This window comes from Poecilia latipinna, unplaced genomic scaffold, assembly GCF_001443285.1.
Source record: "Poecilia latipinna isolate Pla-1442-1.1 unplaced genomic scaffold, P_latipinna-1.0 Scaffold1104, whole genome shotgun sequence".
Lineage (NCBI taxonomy): Eukaryota > Metazoa > Chordata > Actinopteri > Cyprinodontiformes > Poeciliidae > Poecilia > Poecilia latipinna.
In genome coordinates this window covers 201,576-216,611 of record NW_015113720.1, presented here as the reverse complement: position 1 = coordinate 216,611, position 15,036 = coordinate 201,576, and the positions used below count along the sequence as shown (strand labels likewise).

The following is a 15,036-nucleotide window of genomic DNA, read 5'->3' as shown; positions in this document are numbered from 1 at the left end:
TTGTTCATAGCACACTGCAAGTCTTTCTAAAAAAGGACAGGAAGGCAGCTTTGATGTTATGTGACATTATATATTTTAAAAGTGGAGATACTCTCAACCTAAAGGCTAAATTATAACAAAACTTGGAGCCCACTGCACTGAACCCCACTGAAAACCTCATGGTTTTTCCACCAGATGTTGATTTCTGAACTCTTCCTGAGTTAAAACATTAGTATTGTTGTTTCTGAATTAATATGAACTTGTTTGTTTACATATTTGAGGTCTGAAAGCACTGCATCTTTTTTTTTTTAACCATTTCTCATTTTCTGCAAATAAATACAACATTTTTGCTTGGAGTTTCAGAGACAGTAGTTCATATAATAAAAGAACAGTGTTCATTTTACTGACGGTCTCTATCAGCCCCACATTTTCCAAATCGCACTGCACAACCAACGAGAAACCGAGCAGCTACGCTGGTGAGTCATCAGAAATGTAGCAAAGTCTTTCAGTTTTCTGAGTGTTGACTGGTAAAAAAAAGATAAATAAAAAAATAACACTGAATGTTTTCTAAAAATATATGACTGTGTTATATATAGTCTGACACACTCTTTTCTGTTTGGGTGCTTAATAAGAGAGAGGAAAAAAAGAAGAAGCAGAAGAAGAAGAAGTGTACAACAAAACAAGCTCTACAAAGCGTCAGCTAGAAATCTGAGGCGCAAGATGGAGACAAAAAACAGAAAACTGACCGGAGGCAGCCTGTGGCGTTGCGGAGGACCTGGGAGGAGTGCAGGTGAAGCTTGCGGTCCTCCTGGGTGTGGGGGGACGTGTCCCAGCCCGAGTGCGGGATGATCACGGCGTTGGTCAGCACGGCCAGGGCGTCCTGGATGATGGGCATCTTCAGGGCGTCGCACGACGACAGGTTCCACAGAACGCCTGCGGACGGAGCAGAGCAGAGATGGAGGAGAACGGAAAACATGCAGGAAGTCGAACCGCACACCTGGAGCCTTTGAAAGACCTCAGTGTGGACTTTGACCTACTGTTCATGTCTACTACCAGTTTAATATAGAGATCAATATCAGAGCCATATTGGAATTGTTAAATTGCCAATACAACAAACATTTAGCACTTATAATCGCAGATTATGATGATGTCGGGTAAGAATCGATTTCCCAATTTCAAAACCTATCAGGGGTTGAGCACAAAAGTCTAGAAGTATGGCCCATTAATAATTAGAATGATGTGAATACAGACAGACATGCAGCTCAGCAATACACCTTCCATATATTATTAGTGCAAAGCTTTTATTACTGCTCCTTTTTAAATGGAAGGATGCTCTGTGCAACAAGTGCTTGGAAACTACAACTACATTTCCAGGGGTTTTATTTTACAGATTTTAGGGATTGGCTGGCAACTGATACAAAATAATGGAGGTTCAGGTATATTATGCTATATAGTTCATGACATGATGCAATGACCAAGACTCTCAGGAGAAACCACAGAGGCCCAACAAAGAAAAGCAGAAAATATTTTGTAGGTTTTGACCTCTTTCTTCTGTGGGACATGCTAGGTTTTAGAAACGCTAGCAGCCATTTAAAAATTTCTGGAGTTAGTTCTACAGGAAATCAATGAATACATTTTAGAACAACAGGTGTTGGTGCAATAAGAACAGTTTTTGCTTTTCTGTTTTAAACAAAAAAAATATTGTTTTACAACTGTGCAAATATCATTAATTTGTTAAAATTGGGAAAGCATGACATTGGGTTTTTGGTCGATATCCAATATGCCGATATACTAAAACTCATTGAGCCGATAACCAATACCAATATCAATAATCTTTTTTCCTATAGCTACTTACTGAAACTATACGATTTTCTCTACTTTGGATTAAAATACTGCATTATCTTCGTCAATTTAGCCTCTACCTGCTACTTAAAAGGTAAAAAATGAGGCCGAAAACGATGCAACACTTTCAACTTGCATCATGTTTAATGTTAAATTTATTCATGACATTTGCTCTCTATGACAACACTCAAACATTGTGCTGTTCTGCAGGCGTCATTGTCTCATAAAAACAACAGCTTTTATATCGGTGAGTTATTCTGATGTAATGGCCGATGTCCGATATTAAATTTTACTGCTAATATCGGCCGATATTGATGCCATGCTGATAATATCGTGCTCCCTTATTTAAAATATTGCCCAAGTCTGCCGCTCTGCATCTTTTTGAGTGTCTATACATTAAAATATACTGTAATATTATCAGAAGGTGACACCCAAACTCAATACTAAACACCATTTCTTTAAACAACACAATAGTGTGTGTTCATTTGAAAGAAGTGCAGACACTGAATGAAGAACCGCTGCAGCTTCCCCCATCCCTCCTCTTAATTCTCTCCTGAATTCAGCATGTAGCGACCAGCCAACCAAGAAAGTGGAGGTTTTTCTCCTGCCTACCAATTACCGTCCACCCTTACCGCCGGCCGCCACAAACTACAAAACACTTTTGACCAAAACGGACAAAAAAGGTCTCCTTTCCCTGGAGAATACCTCTCTCCTTGTTTGGACGACACGTACGCTGAACGTTTTAGAAAAAAAAAAAAAAAGGGGCGAGGACAACGAGGGCAAGAGGGAAATCACCGTATTTTGCCATTAAACACTCCGACTTCCTGAGTGTCACAAATGCGCTTGTTCGCACACAAACGACGAAAATGTTGATGCAGGATGTCGTCGCTCTCTCGTTGACCTTCATCTTACAATCTTTGTATTGGTGTAATTACATGTTTTTCCTTTGTGTGTCAGCCCGTAGTCCTATCTGTACGTATCGGGCCCGTTCCTTTATGACAGTAATTACAGCCGTGGTGGCGATGCTTCCTTTCTGTCTGAGCGTTTAACGCGTCTGGAGCGAGGCGTCCCGCTCTTCAGGCCTCTTGCTGTTCACCCTTGGTTCAACAGTGCCGGCGTAATTACAGCTCTTCTTATCTGTAAAAAGGATTTTTTTTTGCCCCCATCATGAGTGTGTGTTCATTTATTTTATTTTATTTTTTTAAGTGTGAATTGCATCTAAGCCCCTTGACAAATCAAAGCTGACCCCATCAGCACTTTGGGCTTTTTTTTTTTTTTTAAGGCGGACGGCTTCTGTTTGGGGGTCAAACACATTTGCAAAATGACTTTTGGCTTCGTCATTTAGAGAATTTAGCTTCTTGTGGCGATCGGGACAGAACGGGTGTGCTGCTTGTGCAGCTAAATTTTGCAATTATGATCCTATGTGTTACAGAGTTTTATTCCAACAAAAGCCTCAGTCATGTGACTGCGCGTCTGTTTGACGACTGGCGGTCGGCATCAGCGAGATGATCTCACGGATCTCACCATTTCGTTCTCTGAAGTTTAAGTTTATAACTTTTAAAATCAGAACACATCTTCCCACCAGAGAGACGTCACCTTCTCCGCATAATCTTGCGTGTATTTTCCGCAGAACGAAAAACAAAACAAAACAAACAAAAAAAAAAACATTTAATGAGAAAGATAAATAATAAAATCTCCCTCTGAGCAAACACGCCACTTCCACAGCCGCGTTTTGCCAGAGCCCCGCTTTAGTAGGTAATAACTACGTTTCTTGTAATTAGAAATGTAATGCATGATGTCATAGTTGCAGCTGCGAAGGCAGAGATTCTTGACTAGCTGGAGAAAATTCAGCTGTTTCCTAGCGTCGCCACTCGCTGTGGAGAGAATGACATCATCTCCCTGAGGTGAAAGGCAACGGGATTTTAGATTTGATCAGCAACGCGCACACTCACAAACCCGCCGACCGTCTGAATGGACGGCGCTGCAAACAGACATGCGGCGAGGGGCACACACACGCGCACACACACCGCACACACACACAGAGAGAGAGAGCAATGAGTGTCTGACAGATGAAGGAGCTTAATTGCCACAGCATTACATCATGAGTGGCAACAGGAGGCAGCGGGCGCGCCGCTACAGAGAGGGAGGGGAAATGAATATGTCGGCTATCGCTCTCTTTGTCTCCGGAGCAATTTCCCATTTGATTTGCAGTTTGCTTGGATTCGTCGTCCTGTCACGGTTCTCTGTTTAGGCCATCGCGGCGTTGTGGGTCTTTGGTTCTCCCAGACTATTCCGTATTTCATCTCTTTTTGTTCCGACTCAAATTGTTAGGTGCTTGATGTGAGACTATACAGTTTTTGTTGCAGCTAATATTACAGCTTATTTTGCAGGATCTAATAAACATGTCTCTGGTTACTTTACGGTAGAGAAACATAAAAAAAAAACAAAAACATAAATGAATCCTTGGAGGCTCAGCAGCAGCGTTTTGTGAATCTTTTAGCAAAGCACTGTATGTACAGTTTAGCTTTTCATGCTAGTGACATGTTCCATCTTCAAGCGGCCCCAAGATGAGGCTTTGACCTTCAGAATGACGAATGAGAAAATCCTCCATGACTTTGTGCATTGTGGGAGGATGACTGTTTTTTTTTTGGTTTGGCTAAAAATAAAATGTATAAAGTAGAAAATTGTTGGCGGTATGCTGAGTCATCCTTTTTAACTACAAATATTCACAATGTAAATAAACAATATCACATTAACAGATTCAATTGGTTACAGATATTTAGTATAAATAAAGCACTACTTTTTTTTTTTTTTTTTTACTTCTTAAGATACGGAAGGCTTCCTGTGTCTTAATGTCTCATCTTTTAATCCATGATTCCAGGTCTAAACGAAGCCATTAAATACATCTATGTTTCTATTGACTGACTCGTTTTACTCAGTTTATTCAAGGTTTTTTTTTTCCAGTAAGATACTCCCAGCAATGTCAGGTCCAGGCCACCGCTGCTCTTTCAGCCATGGGTCAGCCAATCAGAAGACCGCTCAGGCGTGAGATGTTCTCACAGCTGGAACGGCTCCTGAGTGGTGATGGTGTGTCATAAACGGTGTGAGAGGCTATTTTCCTCCGGTGTCAGCAAATCATTGTTCGGGAACAAAAAATAAAAATCCCACAATATGCATTAAAGTGGAGAAGGGAAGAAATGTAAATCGGTCGACGAGTTCAGGAAGAAAAAAAAAAAAAAAGATGAGTTCCTCATCTAATAACCAGCAGAACCGCGAAGTTTCAAAGGAATCGGGAGTCAGGGAAGAACAGGCCACTCTGCTGGACGCCTTTTGTTGCGATAAGTCCTAAAGTTTAAACCGGTTCCTGCTTTCAGCTGCACACGAGCCTCAACCAGAGAGCCGGTGGAGTAATCGATGGGTCTCCTTTGTATCCAGGGCAGGTTTCCGGAAACTCTCTGCCACGATGTGGACAGCAGGCCTGGTGTCAACCCAACAGGAGGCAATTATCCTGTCCACAGATTTAGACTCCAATACAGAAACAACCTCCGCTTAGAGGCGTCCTCCGACAACCTCGGCTGGATTAAGCACAACTACGGACATCCGTCTATTTTTAGTTTGTATCGGCAAATTATTACCATCATTCCCAACATGGTAAGTTTGGGTCTCTATAGAGTCTGAGATGTAACTCTTAGGGCTTTTACAGTTTTTCTCAAACGTTTTCACACACATCTCCAGACCTTCAAATGGCCAAAACCAGACTTTGACACGGCAGTCACACTTTCTGGTAAACAACTAATGGAGTCAGAGATGTGGGAAGATATTTAAAAGAAAAAGTCTTGTTGAATTTTCTTTCAAGCTGAAAGGTTTTTAATAGGAAACATGGAAGGTAAAACGTAGCAGACAGTTTCTCTGTTTAATTCTGTTGGAAATCTCAAAGCTTTCATGAGGATCTCACTGTATTCACAGCTTTATTATCGTTACCTAATAAGTGACTGCTGTGACACCGCCTCACAACTAATGACCACTTACAGCAAAAACGATTATTTTCTCATATATTTGGTCTTAAAAAGAAATCTTAACTGGATATTTTTAGCATTTCAAAGCTCTGCTAGGTGCTCCTCTTACAGAAAAGAGTTCGACTGAAAGGTTTGGACACTTTTTTTTTTTATTGCTGGAACTAATATATAAATTGTACGACAGCGTATAAGCTTAGAAAGAAACTTTGTCGTAGCTTGGGAAAAACGGGAAAACTTCCTCGTAATAAGAAGATGCAAAACTCATTAGAACTAGAAAGTTTTCCCATTTTAATGAGGTTAAAAAAACGTGTTATAACGAGATGCACAGCTCCTTAGAACCAGAGCATCTTCTCTTTTAAATAAGAAAGGTGGTAAACGGCAACAAGTTGGGATTTTTAGATGTTGTCTTGAGGAAACAGGGAAAGGAGAGTCATATCAGCTTCACCTCTTTTTAACAACTTGTATCCTGTCAGAGGAGCATATTTTACATTTCCTCTAAACAAAACAATCTCGTTCTAATGAGAAACTTTCCGCTTTATCTCGTTATAACGAGAAGGTTTTCTCATTTAAATGAGAAGCTTTCTCGTTAAAACCACATATAAAAATGATCTCATAACAAAGAACTTTCTGTTTTAACGAGTCTTGCTCTAGCGTCCTTCTATGACGGGAAAGTTTACACGTTCGAGCGAGAAACTTTCTCTCTAGAACAAAATGCTGCCCCTGAATCCGTTCTCGAGCTCTGGCGGTTCAACGCTTGTGCAAGACTGCGAGTTTATATGTTCCTCTTCATATGTGTGCAGCTGTTGCATTGCGTACGGTAAGAGATGACGGTAAAAGATCTTGTCCTTGTCTGTTTTTGAATTCCACACATGCTGACTGCGGATCACTCTTATTCTGTGCAAAATGTTAAACCTGGGCTTAACAAACAGAGAGGATCTTTCTGAGTCTAAAGAAGAACGAGTCCATGAGGCGCTGCATTTCAAGTTTAAACAACCACATTGAATATGTATGTAATATTTACTCTGCACGATGAAAAGTCTGATTTGTTATTCCAACCAAATGATTTCTTTTTTTGGAGGAAACCGTAACTACACTGAAGCAAAAGGAGAGAGACTGTTTGTCACACATGTCTGTGTGATTACGAGTAGGTCTGTGTGTGTGTGTGTGTGTGTGTGTGTGTGTGTGTGTGTGTGTGTCTGCGGCCAACGAGGCAGGTACCCAGACTTCCTGCTGTGGTTCTGATTCAAAATGCTCACCAGACAAAGAGAAGCAAGCAGACGAGGCTGCTGATACGGAGAAATGGCAAAAGGCAAAAAACAAAAAAAAAACAAAAAGGACAACGGAAAAAAATCCCCCCAAAAAAGAGACCAGTTAAAAAATAAAATAAAATAAAAAATAAAAAAAATCGACTGGAGCGAAAGAGAGAAGGAAAAGAGGAGAGATTTCCTGTGGGTCATTGAAGGAGAGCGGACAGAGCGGTCTGCGTGCGTCCGGTCGGTCATTGAGCTGATTCATTTGTGACAGAGGGGATTTCTGTGCTCCACGCCATGAATTGCAGCTCTAATTTATATGGTAATCTTCTTTAAGACTCTCGCTGCATACAAAACTCTTCTTATTCCCTTTTTTTTTTTTGGAAAGACTAAAACCCCTCCGAGCCTCACAGACACATGACGATTTACAGAAACGTAACACGTGGCTCACGCTCTGTGGGGAAAGGGACAGGAGACGGCGCCTCTAACTTTCTCGTTAGCGCCGCTTCACGTCACGCCGGTCGGCGCAATCGACGCTTCACGTGTTCGTCCCCCCGGCTGGAATCCCACGTCGGGCTGCGGCGTGAAGTGATGAGCGACTCGAAGGACGGCTGCAGACTGCTTTTGTTTCAGGAGAGTTTGCAAGGACACTCGGGTCAAAGATGGGAAATGTCTTTGAGTTTTAAAAAAAAGAAATAATCACCGACTGGAAGCTTAAGATGCAGTATTTAAAAATAGCTTTGGGTTAATTTTATACAGAAACAAGTAAGTTGAGACAAAAAGAAAATCCCTAATGCTTTCTAGAACTTTGTATCAGATCTCTGACTTACGTATTTGCAAAAACAGAGGAAAACTTATGACTCTCTTTTCAGCAGTGTACTAAAAACACCTTAAAATAAATTACTGATAAAAACTATTATTGTGTCTCTACATTTTACAAAACAAACAGCACTTTTTCCAGTTTTGTTCCTTAGTAATTTTGTATTTTTGAGTTTCGAAGATTCCAACGTTTTAACAGGACGCTCAGAAAGCTCAAAGTATTTCATCAGGATTTTATGTGACAAACCAACACCAAGGATCGTCTCAGTGTGAAGTTCTGATTTTTTTGTAATAGTTAAGAAACTGACAGGTATGGCATCTCCTAAAGGGCAAAACACGGTGGTGGCGGCATCATGTCGAGGGGATTTGGAGCTGGTTTGAGTAGATGGGAACTAAATAAAAGAACCAGAGGCGACAAAAGACATGAGACCTGGGTAGAGGTTCATCCTTCAGAGGAATGGCTTAGATCAAAACATATCCCTGTGATAAAACGGCTCAGTCAAAACCCAAACCTGAGTCCAGTTGAGATTATGTGACAGGATTTGGTATTTATAGATCCTCTCTGACTGTGGTTTAGCTATTTTCCAGACAAAAATGAACAAAAATTGTTGTTTCTAAAGCAGTGTGTGCTGAATATAGAAAGCTGTCCACATTGTGACACACCCAGCAATAGCAATGATTAGTTGGGGTGTTGGGGGTGAAATCTGCCAGTCGCTCTGAGCGGCGTGGGCTCCACGTCAGAGTTCATACGTCTGGGACGCCAGCAAGATGTTTTCATAAAATGTGGATGCCACAAAGAGAAATCAATAATTTCCTCATTTAGTCCCTGGATTGGAATCACCCACCCTCTGAAACCACACACACACACACGCACACACACACACACACGCACACACACACACCTCCTCCTCTGGGGATTTCCTGTGAAGATCAGCTTTAAGAATTGAGTCATATTCCTCTTTTGGAGCTGTCATTTCTGACTCTCTAAGGATATATATATATATATTCACACAATAGGTGTAAAATCTAAATGTAGCAACATGACAGAAACACTAGCAAGACATTGATTGATGACTATGTTTACATCCCACACTCAGCTGAAATTAATGAACCATAAATCCATATTTCATCACTTATTTGTGTGCAGTGGCAGTTCTGGAAGCCACAGTAGTGACTATAGCCTCACGTTTCCTCACAATCTCTTTGTGTGTGTGTGTAGATATGTGCGTGTGCGTGGGTGTGTGCATGTGTGTAGGTGTGTGCATGTGTGTAGGTGTGTGTGTGGGAGGATATTTCTGAGCTCCTTTCAGAGTGCAGCAAAGTGTACCTAGAGTAAATTAAATGTTTGCAAGTAACATGTGAAGGATCATTCCCGGTTCAAACGCAAACAAAAACCCCATTAGCAGGAGGCACCAGCGCACTGCTGCTACTGAGATCCAAGTCTGAGTAAAAAGAGCAGCAGCTTTTTGTTCTGGTTCACAGTTAATGCTGAGAGGACAGGTGTGTTGTACCTGTGAGCAGCTCCCTGATCTCCAGGTCAGTGGTCTTCCTCAGCAGTCGGACCAGAGCGGGAATCCCTCCGCAGTTCTTCAAGGCGATCTTGTTGTCGTCGTTGGCTTTGCCGTACACCAGGTTCCTCAGGGCTCCACAGGCGCTGCGGTGAACATCTGTCATCCGGTGATCCAACAGGTCCACCAGCAGCTGGATGCCACCCTGTCGGCGAATCTGCACACAAAGGAGAGAGTAAAGAGCTGCCCACGTTGGAGCTCGTACTAAAAAAACGCGTTTCGGAGTGTTTTCTCCATCAAAACTGGAAAATATGCCAGCAACAGACTTACAAATAGTGTATAGCTGTAGCGATACACTGATATCACAATACAATACGCGATATTCTGCTCACATACGATATATATCACAATATTCAGCAAACGATACGATTCAATACATTTTTAAGATTTTAGAGATTTTGTGACTGTTCCATAGACTTGGATTAAATTAACAGATGGCATAATACTGGTGTAATAAATATTGTTTTTGTTATACATTTGTTATGCATTTGCTTTGTTTAAATGTTAATTGTGTGGCTTTGTCTATTTGGCTATGCAGAAAACAAACTTTTGTCTTATTCACTTATATTAGATAATGTAATGTATTTCACCTCATTAATTAATTAATTGTAACTGGTTGTTTCATTACATGTCATTTATAATGTACATGTGCAACTGGGTAAAAAATGTCACATGTGATAGCTGTCATTTCATTCATGTGGATTTGACATAAAGTTTGATTTCTCATAAAGGATTCTGACTTGTAAAGAGGTTACACTTTTCTCGCTGTACAGCAACAACATGAGTAACTTTTTGCCACTGTGTGTACAATCATGGCCTGAAAAGCAGATGTCTCTGTAGAATGGTGGGCTCAAAGGACAACACTGCTCTTTATGTTTGACAGCTGATGGGCATTTTGATCCTCTGTGATCATTTTGATGTGAACCAAAAGTGAAAAGCAGCACATACGACGTGTCAACAGCATGAGGAGAATCTGTTCTCCTGCGGCTATACGTGTCAGATTCAGTGGTGCCTCAGAACTATAAATTCTGTGGTAAACACGCAAGTAAAGTAAATTATGTAACAGACACTTAATGTACCACAACTTTTTGACTTTAGTTCAGTGGGTTGGAGATCTAAAGAGATTTTTTTTTACCTACACCTATTCAATGCAGCTGGAAGGTAAAAATCCATCTCAAGATATCTGCAGCCTTTAACAGCTATTGTTCCAGAATCGACTTCCACTCATGACTCCACCAGCTGAAGAAAATCACATTGACAGCATGAACCGGCAAACACCACGTTTCAAGAATGCAGTAGTACGTTCAGTGTCCGTCTATCTATTTAAGAAAATGTGTACATTTTCTAGGGGTTGCTCCTAAACAACAACAACTTAAGAAGAAATGTCATTTTCTGACGGTTTCTTGCTTGCTAGCTAGCTTTATAGCTAGGTTTTGCTTCACCTGAAACCTAGCCAGCTACACTACTCTGTTTTTAAAGAGCTAACTGGCTACACATCTAGGTTTCAGGCAAAACCTAGCTAGCTGCGTAGCTAGCTAGTTCTAGCTTCACAGGTAGAGAATAGTTAGCTAGTTGCTGTTTTTGTTGTCCAATAGTAAGCTCTGTCATAGTTTTGATTTAATCTGCCTTGACATACATATTGCTCTGCGAGTTGACAAGGCAAATTTGGGTCCTGGTCCAGCCTTTTTTTTTATTAATAATTCAAGTTATTTTATCTGAATTATTGCTCTGACTGTGCCCTGCGACAGACTGGCGACCTGTCCAGGATGTACCCCGCCTCTCGCCCGGAACGTTAGCTGGAGATAGGCACCAGCACCCCTCCCGACCCCACTGAGGGACAAGGGTGTTCAGAAAATGGATGGATGGATTGCTCTGACTGTGGAAATGGGTGCCGGTTGCTACATAATTTGTAGCCATTTCTTGGTTTGAATGAGGAGTTGAAAAATGCTCTACTATAAATCAATTCAAAACACTTGAGAGAGAAACACGTATCAATAATGAAAATAACATGTTATCTTGTCCTTTCCAGTTTGAAGAGTGGCTAAGCTATCTCTAGGTCACTTCTTATCGTAATCAACTTAATGAAAAAGTAAAGTATGTGCTTAAAAACAGAAAATAAAATACAACATTTTGTTGTACTAAATACACCGACAGAAATTAAAAGAGTTTGGATTTTTCTGTGTGATGCATCTGAAAAAGATGCATTGAAAAAATCCATCTTTTTCAATAAACGATGCCCTTATTTTAATGCGTTTCATACATTTTAAGTGAGGGATATGAATAAGTGTGGAGAGTACTGTTGTTTTCTACTTTGCCTGAACTGGACAGGAAAAAAACACACAACACAGTAATGAAGATAAACGGGTGCAAAAAGATAAGAGCTTCAAGGCAGATCACATTTATTCACTTGATGGGACCATGAAATATAGTTTTGATCCTGGGAAATTGAGATGCATTACACAAATGACAGACGGCTCCAGCTGTATTACTTGCTGGGAGACTGATCAGGTGGAAGGTCACACATTTCCCTTGGTGTAGTTTCACAAATGAAGCTGCAGCTTTCTCAAGGGCGAAACAGTGTTTGGCCTACAGAGTTCAGTCCTGCCACACTTCATCAGGCTAGTCCCTTTGTTTCACCTCTCACTCTGCATTCGGCTGCTGGTGCCTGATTGCTGTTTGGAGAACTCGGTTCGGACTCATTTCTGTCGCCTCCGTAAGCATCAATAAAGCGGAACTGAAAGGCACTGGGTTGACACCAAGGAGAAAGACGGAGCAGCGTTCTGCCGGACACAGAGAGACGGCGGCTCCAGACGAAGGACGAAGTCGGAGCAGGAACAAGACGGGCATCTGAGCCGGGCTCGGTGTTTGTGCCGGGGATTTATGGCCGTCTAACATAGAGTGACGCAGCAAGCCACACGAGCCAAATGTAGCTCCCATCCAACGGAGACTAATCGCCTCGCCTTCAGGCAATGCGCTAAATAACAATTTTATGCACCGCACATCTCGGTGTTACAGATAACGGCAGGATAACAATAAAGTAAATTGGCAGTCGTCAGATTTACAACCTGCCGTTATAGTATCAGGGCACCGTGTTATGAAGTTGTGTTGTCGCACAGGAATAGTTATTATTTAAGCAGTGAGATAAATATAAAAGTGGCCAGGACATTAGCAGTCTCAGCTTGATGAGACAATACAATTAGTAAACTCTGTCTATGACTAACTTTTTCAACTTTGGTCACGTCTTGAGATTTTTTTTCTTTTTTCTGTTTTTGGTTGGATCAACACAAAGTAATATACGTTTGTGAAGAGGAATGAAAATACTACATGGTTTTTAAACCGTTTTTTACTAATAAAAATCTGAAAAGTTGGGGTGAATTTGTATTCCTTATTTATCTAGATTGACTATGGTATCAACTTTTTTTTCTAAACTTGGTAATCACTCAGAGGGCTTTATTGGCTAGCTCTTTATTTACTTATTTAATTTTTTTTGCAATGAGACTTTAAGGTTGGAAGACCTCCTTGCCATCACCCTAATCTTCAGCTCCCTTGACCATCAGAATGTAGTTTCGGACTTCGCTTAGCAACTGAGTTTGACGCTCTTGGTTTAGGAGTCAATAGGATTAATGTATTTATGTAATGTGATGGTGATGTGTTGTCTCAATGTTTGTAACTCCCTGGCGGACATTATACCACAATGTATGCTGCGTTTATACTGTTATGTATTCTGTATCTCAATAAAGATCTATTTTAAAAAAACAAAACAAGGTAAGTTTCATGTTAAGACCATCATGTTTTTGATTTTGATTATTTTTAATGAATGCATTAACTTTCTGTTTGCGCAAGAGTATCAACTTATGCTTAATGTAAGTTTATTTGTTTGGATATCGCGGTACGACTGTTCAGTACAGGGGAGCTCAAGTCCAGTCCTTGAGAGCTGCCATCCTGCAACTTTCAGATGCTTCCCTGCGCCAATTAACACACCTGAATCAAATGAATGGCTGGTTAGCAGGTCTGTTCGGAGCTGATCCTGGTCTGTTGGAGTAAAGATGCATCGAAAAGTTGCAGGACCTCTCGAGGACTGGACGTGAGCACCCTTGGTTTATTGTTTTTGTTAGCAGCTAAAGCTAGCCAAGCAGGTGTAGCACGGGGTGTCGGGTGGTTAAACCAACATTAAAACTGTCAGAAAGGCCGTTTCAGTTAACATTATTTAGCTGCGGAGTCGTTTTCTTAAAGTTTTCGGCTATAGACGGCATAATGGGGAGAGTGGCTGTGCTGGACCGGTGGTTTGATCTATGCGATCAAAGCTAAGCCAAAATGTTTTTGTCTCTATAAATAATAATGATCATAAATAATGACATATTGGCTGACTCTTTTTTTTCTTCATTAGTACGTCATGTTGGTGACTGAAGCCTGTTATGATGACTTCAACACATTTCTTCTGACAGGTTGTCAGAAGAAATCCTCTCCATAATGTTTCTATAAGCTGACTAATTTCTATAATGCCTAATGTCTGAGTTGTGTTCATGGTAATTATTTCTGACATTTTTATGCTTTATGTTGTAGGTGGTGAAAAATGCTCTCCAGGGTAAACCGGGTGGACAAAGTATTTTGGTGGGTCTGGTTAGTTTTGCTCACTTCTCTTTAAAATCTGTATTTATTATCCTAATGTGTCTGCTATTTATCCTGTTGTTCCTCCAGGCTGGGAAAACCAGGCATTCTTCTGTGGGTTCATGTGCTTCGTCCTACATCCAAAGGCCACAAGAAGAATCCAAAACAGCTCATGTCAAACTGTGGGCCATGTTTTCAGATATGTGCAGGTATGTGGTTATTCTAATGATCCTACTTTGTAGAAGCCCTTTCTCATTGGCTTTGTTTGCTATCTGAATGTAGCTGTGCTGCTAAATATATTTCATCATTTTTATTATTTGTCTTCTTATCATGTCAAAGATGCAAGCCAGTGTTGAAGCCTTCCTCATTGCCGTGCAACCAGGACAGCCCTTCCTCCTGCATGTTGGTGAAAACAAGAGCAGCACCAAAGACACTTCACCATCAGTGATCACAAGATCATCCAAGGTAGCTTTTGATGAACTTCCAAAAGCACACTTCACCTTCAGTGCAAAGTACCATGAATTCCTCTACAACTTCTGTAAACTAATCCAGCCTACAGTTTTCAACATTGATGTGACTTCCACGACAATTGAGGAGTTTAAGATCCTTGCTTTTACTTTACCTGGCAGAGTGGACACTCTTTATTATGATCATTTAAATGCATACTGTATCAATAAGAGGATTTGTTTTATGTTCTTCCAATTAAGGACTTGGTTTATTACAGTCCCTGTGGCAAGCAGTTTTCTGCATGGTCAGCATTGAAGGCCATATTGTCTTTGAGGGGGTCCGCCAACATTCCAGACAGGACAGTGTTGTCCATCTTCTTCATCTTCAGCCTCCAATGAGGCAGCCAAGACTTTGGTTCATTCAACAGTAAAACCATTCCTATAATTTTTTTTACAATGACATGGTTTTAAAGTTCTAAAGCAAGTTATGATTAACATTTGACAAAGG

The 15,036-nt window shown here is 40.8% G+C and overlaps 1 protein-coding gene across 1 annotated transcript in view; it reads right to left on the bottom strand.

The window, feature by feature from the left end:
• The window catches only part of LOC106959633 (catenin delta-2-like), a 42,752-nt gene extending 27,841 nt beyond the window's left edge, over nt 1-14,911 (bottom strand). The window contains exons 1-4 of the mRNA XM_015052341.1: nt 14,805-14,911; nt 12,112-12,218; nt 9,418-9,798; nt 726-912 (exon numbers count right to left, since the gene is read on the bottom strand). Coding sequence (XP_014907827.1) covers nt 726-912; nt 9,418-9,798; nt 12,112-12,218; nt 14,805-14,911 — 782 coding nt within the window. The remainder of the gene's footprint in view (nt 1-725; nt 913-9,417; nt 9,799-12,111; nt 12,219-14,804) is intronic.
• Between the last annotated feature and the right edge of the window lie 125 nt (nt 14,912-15,036).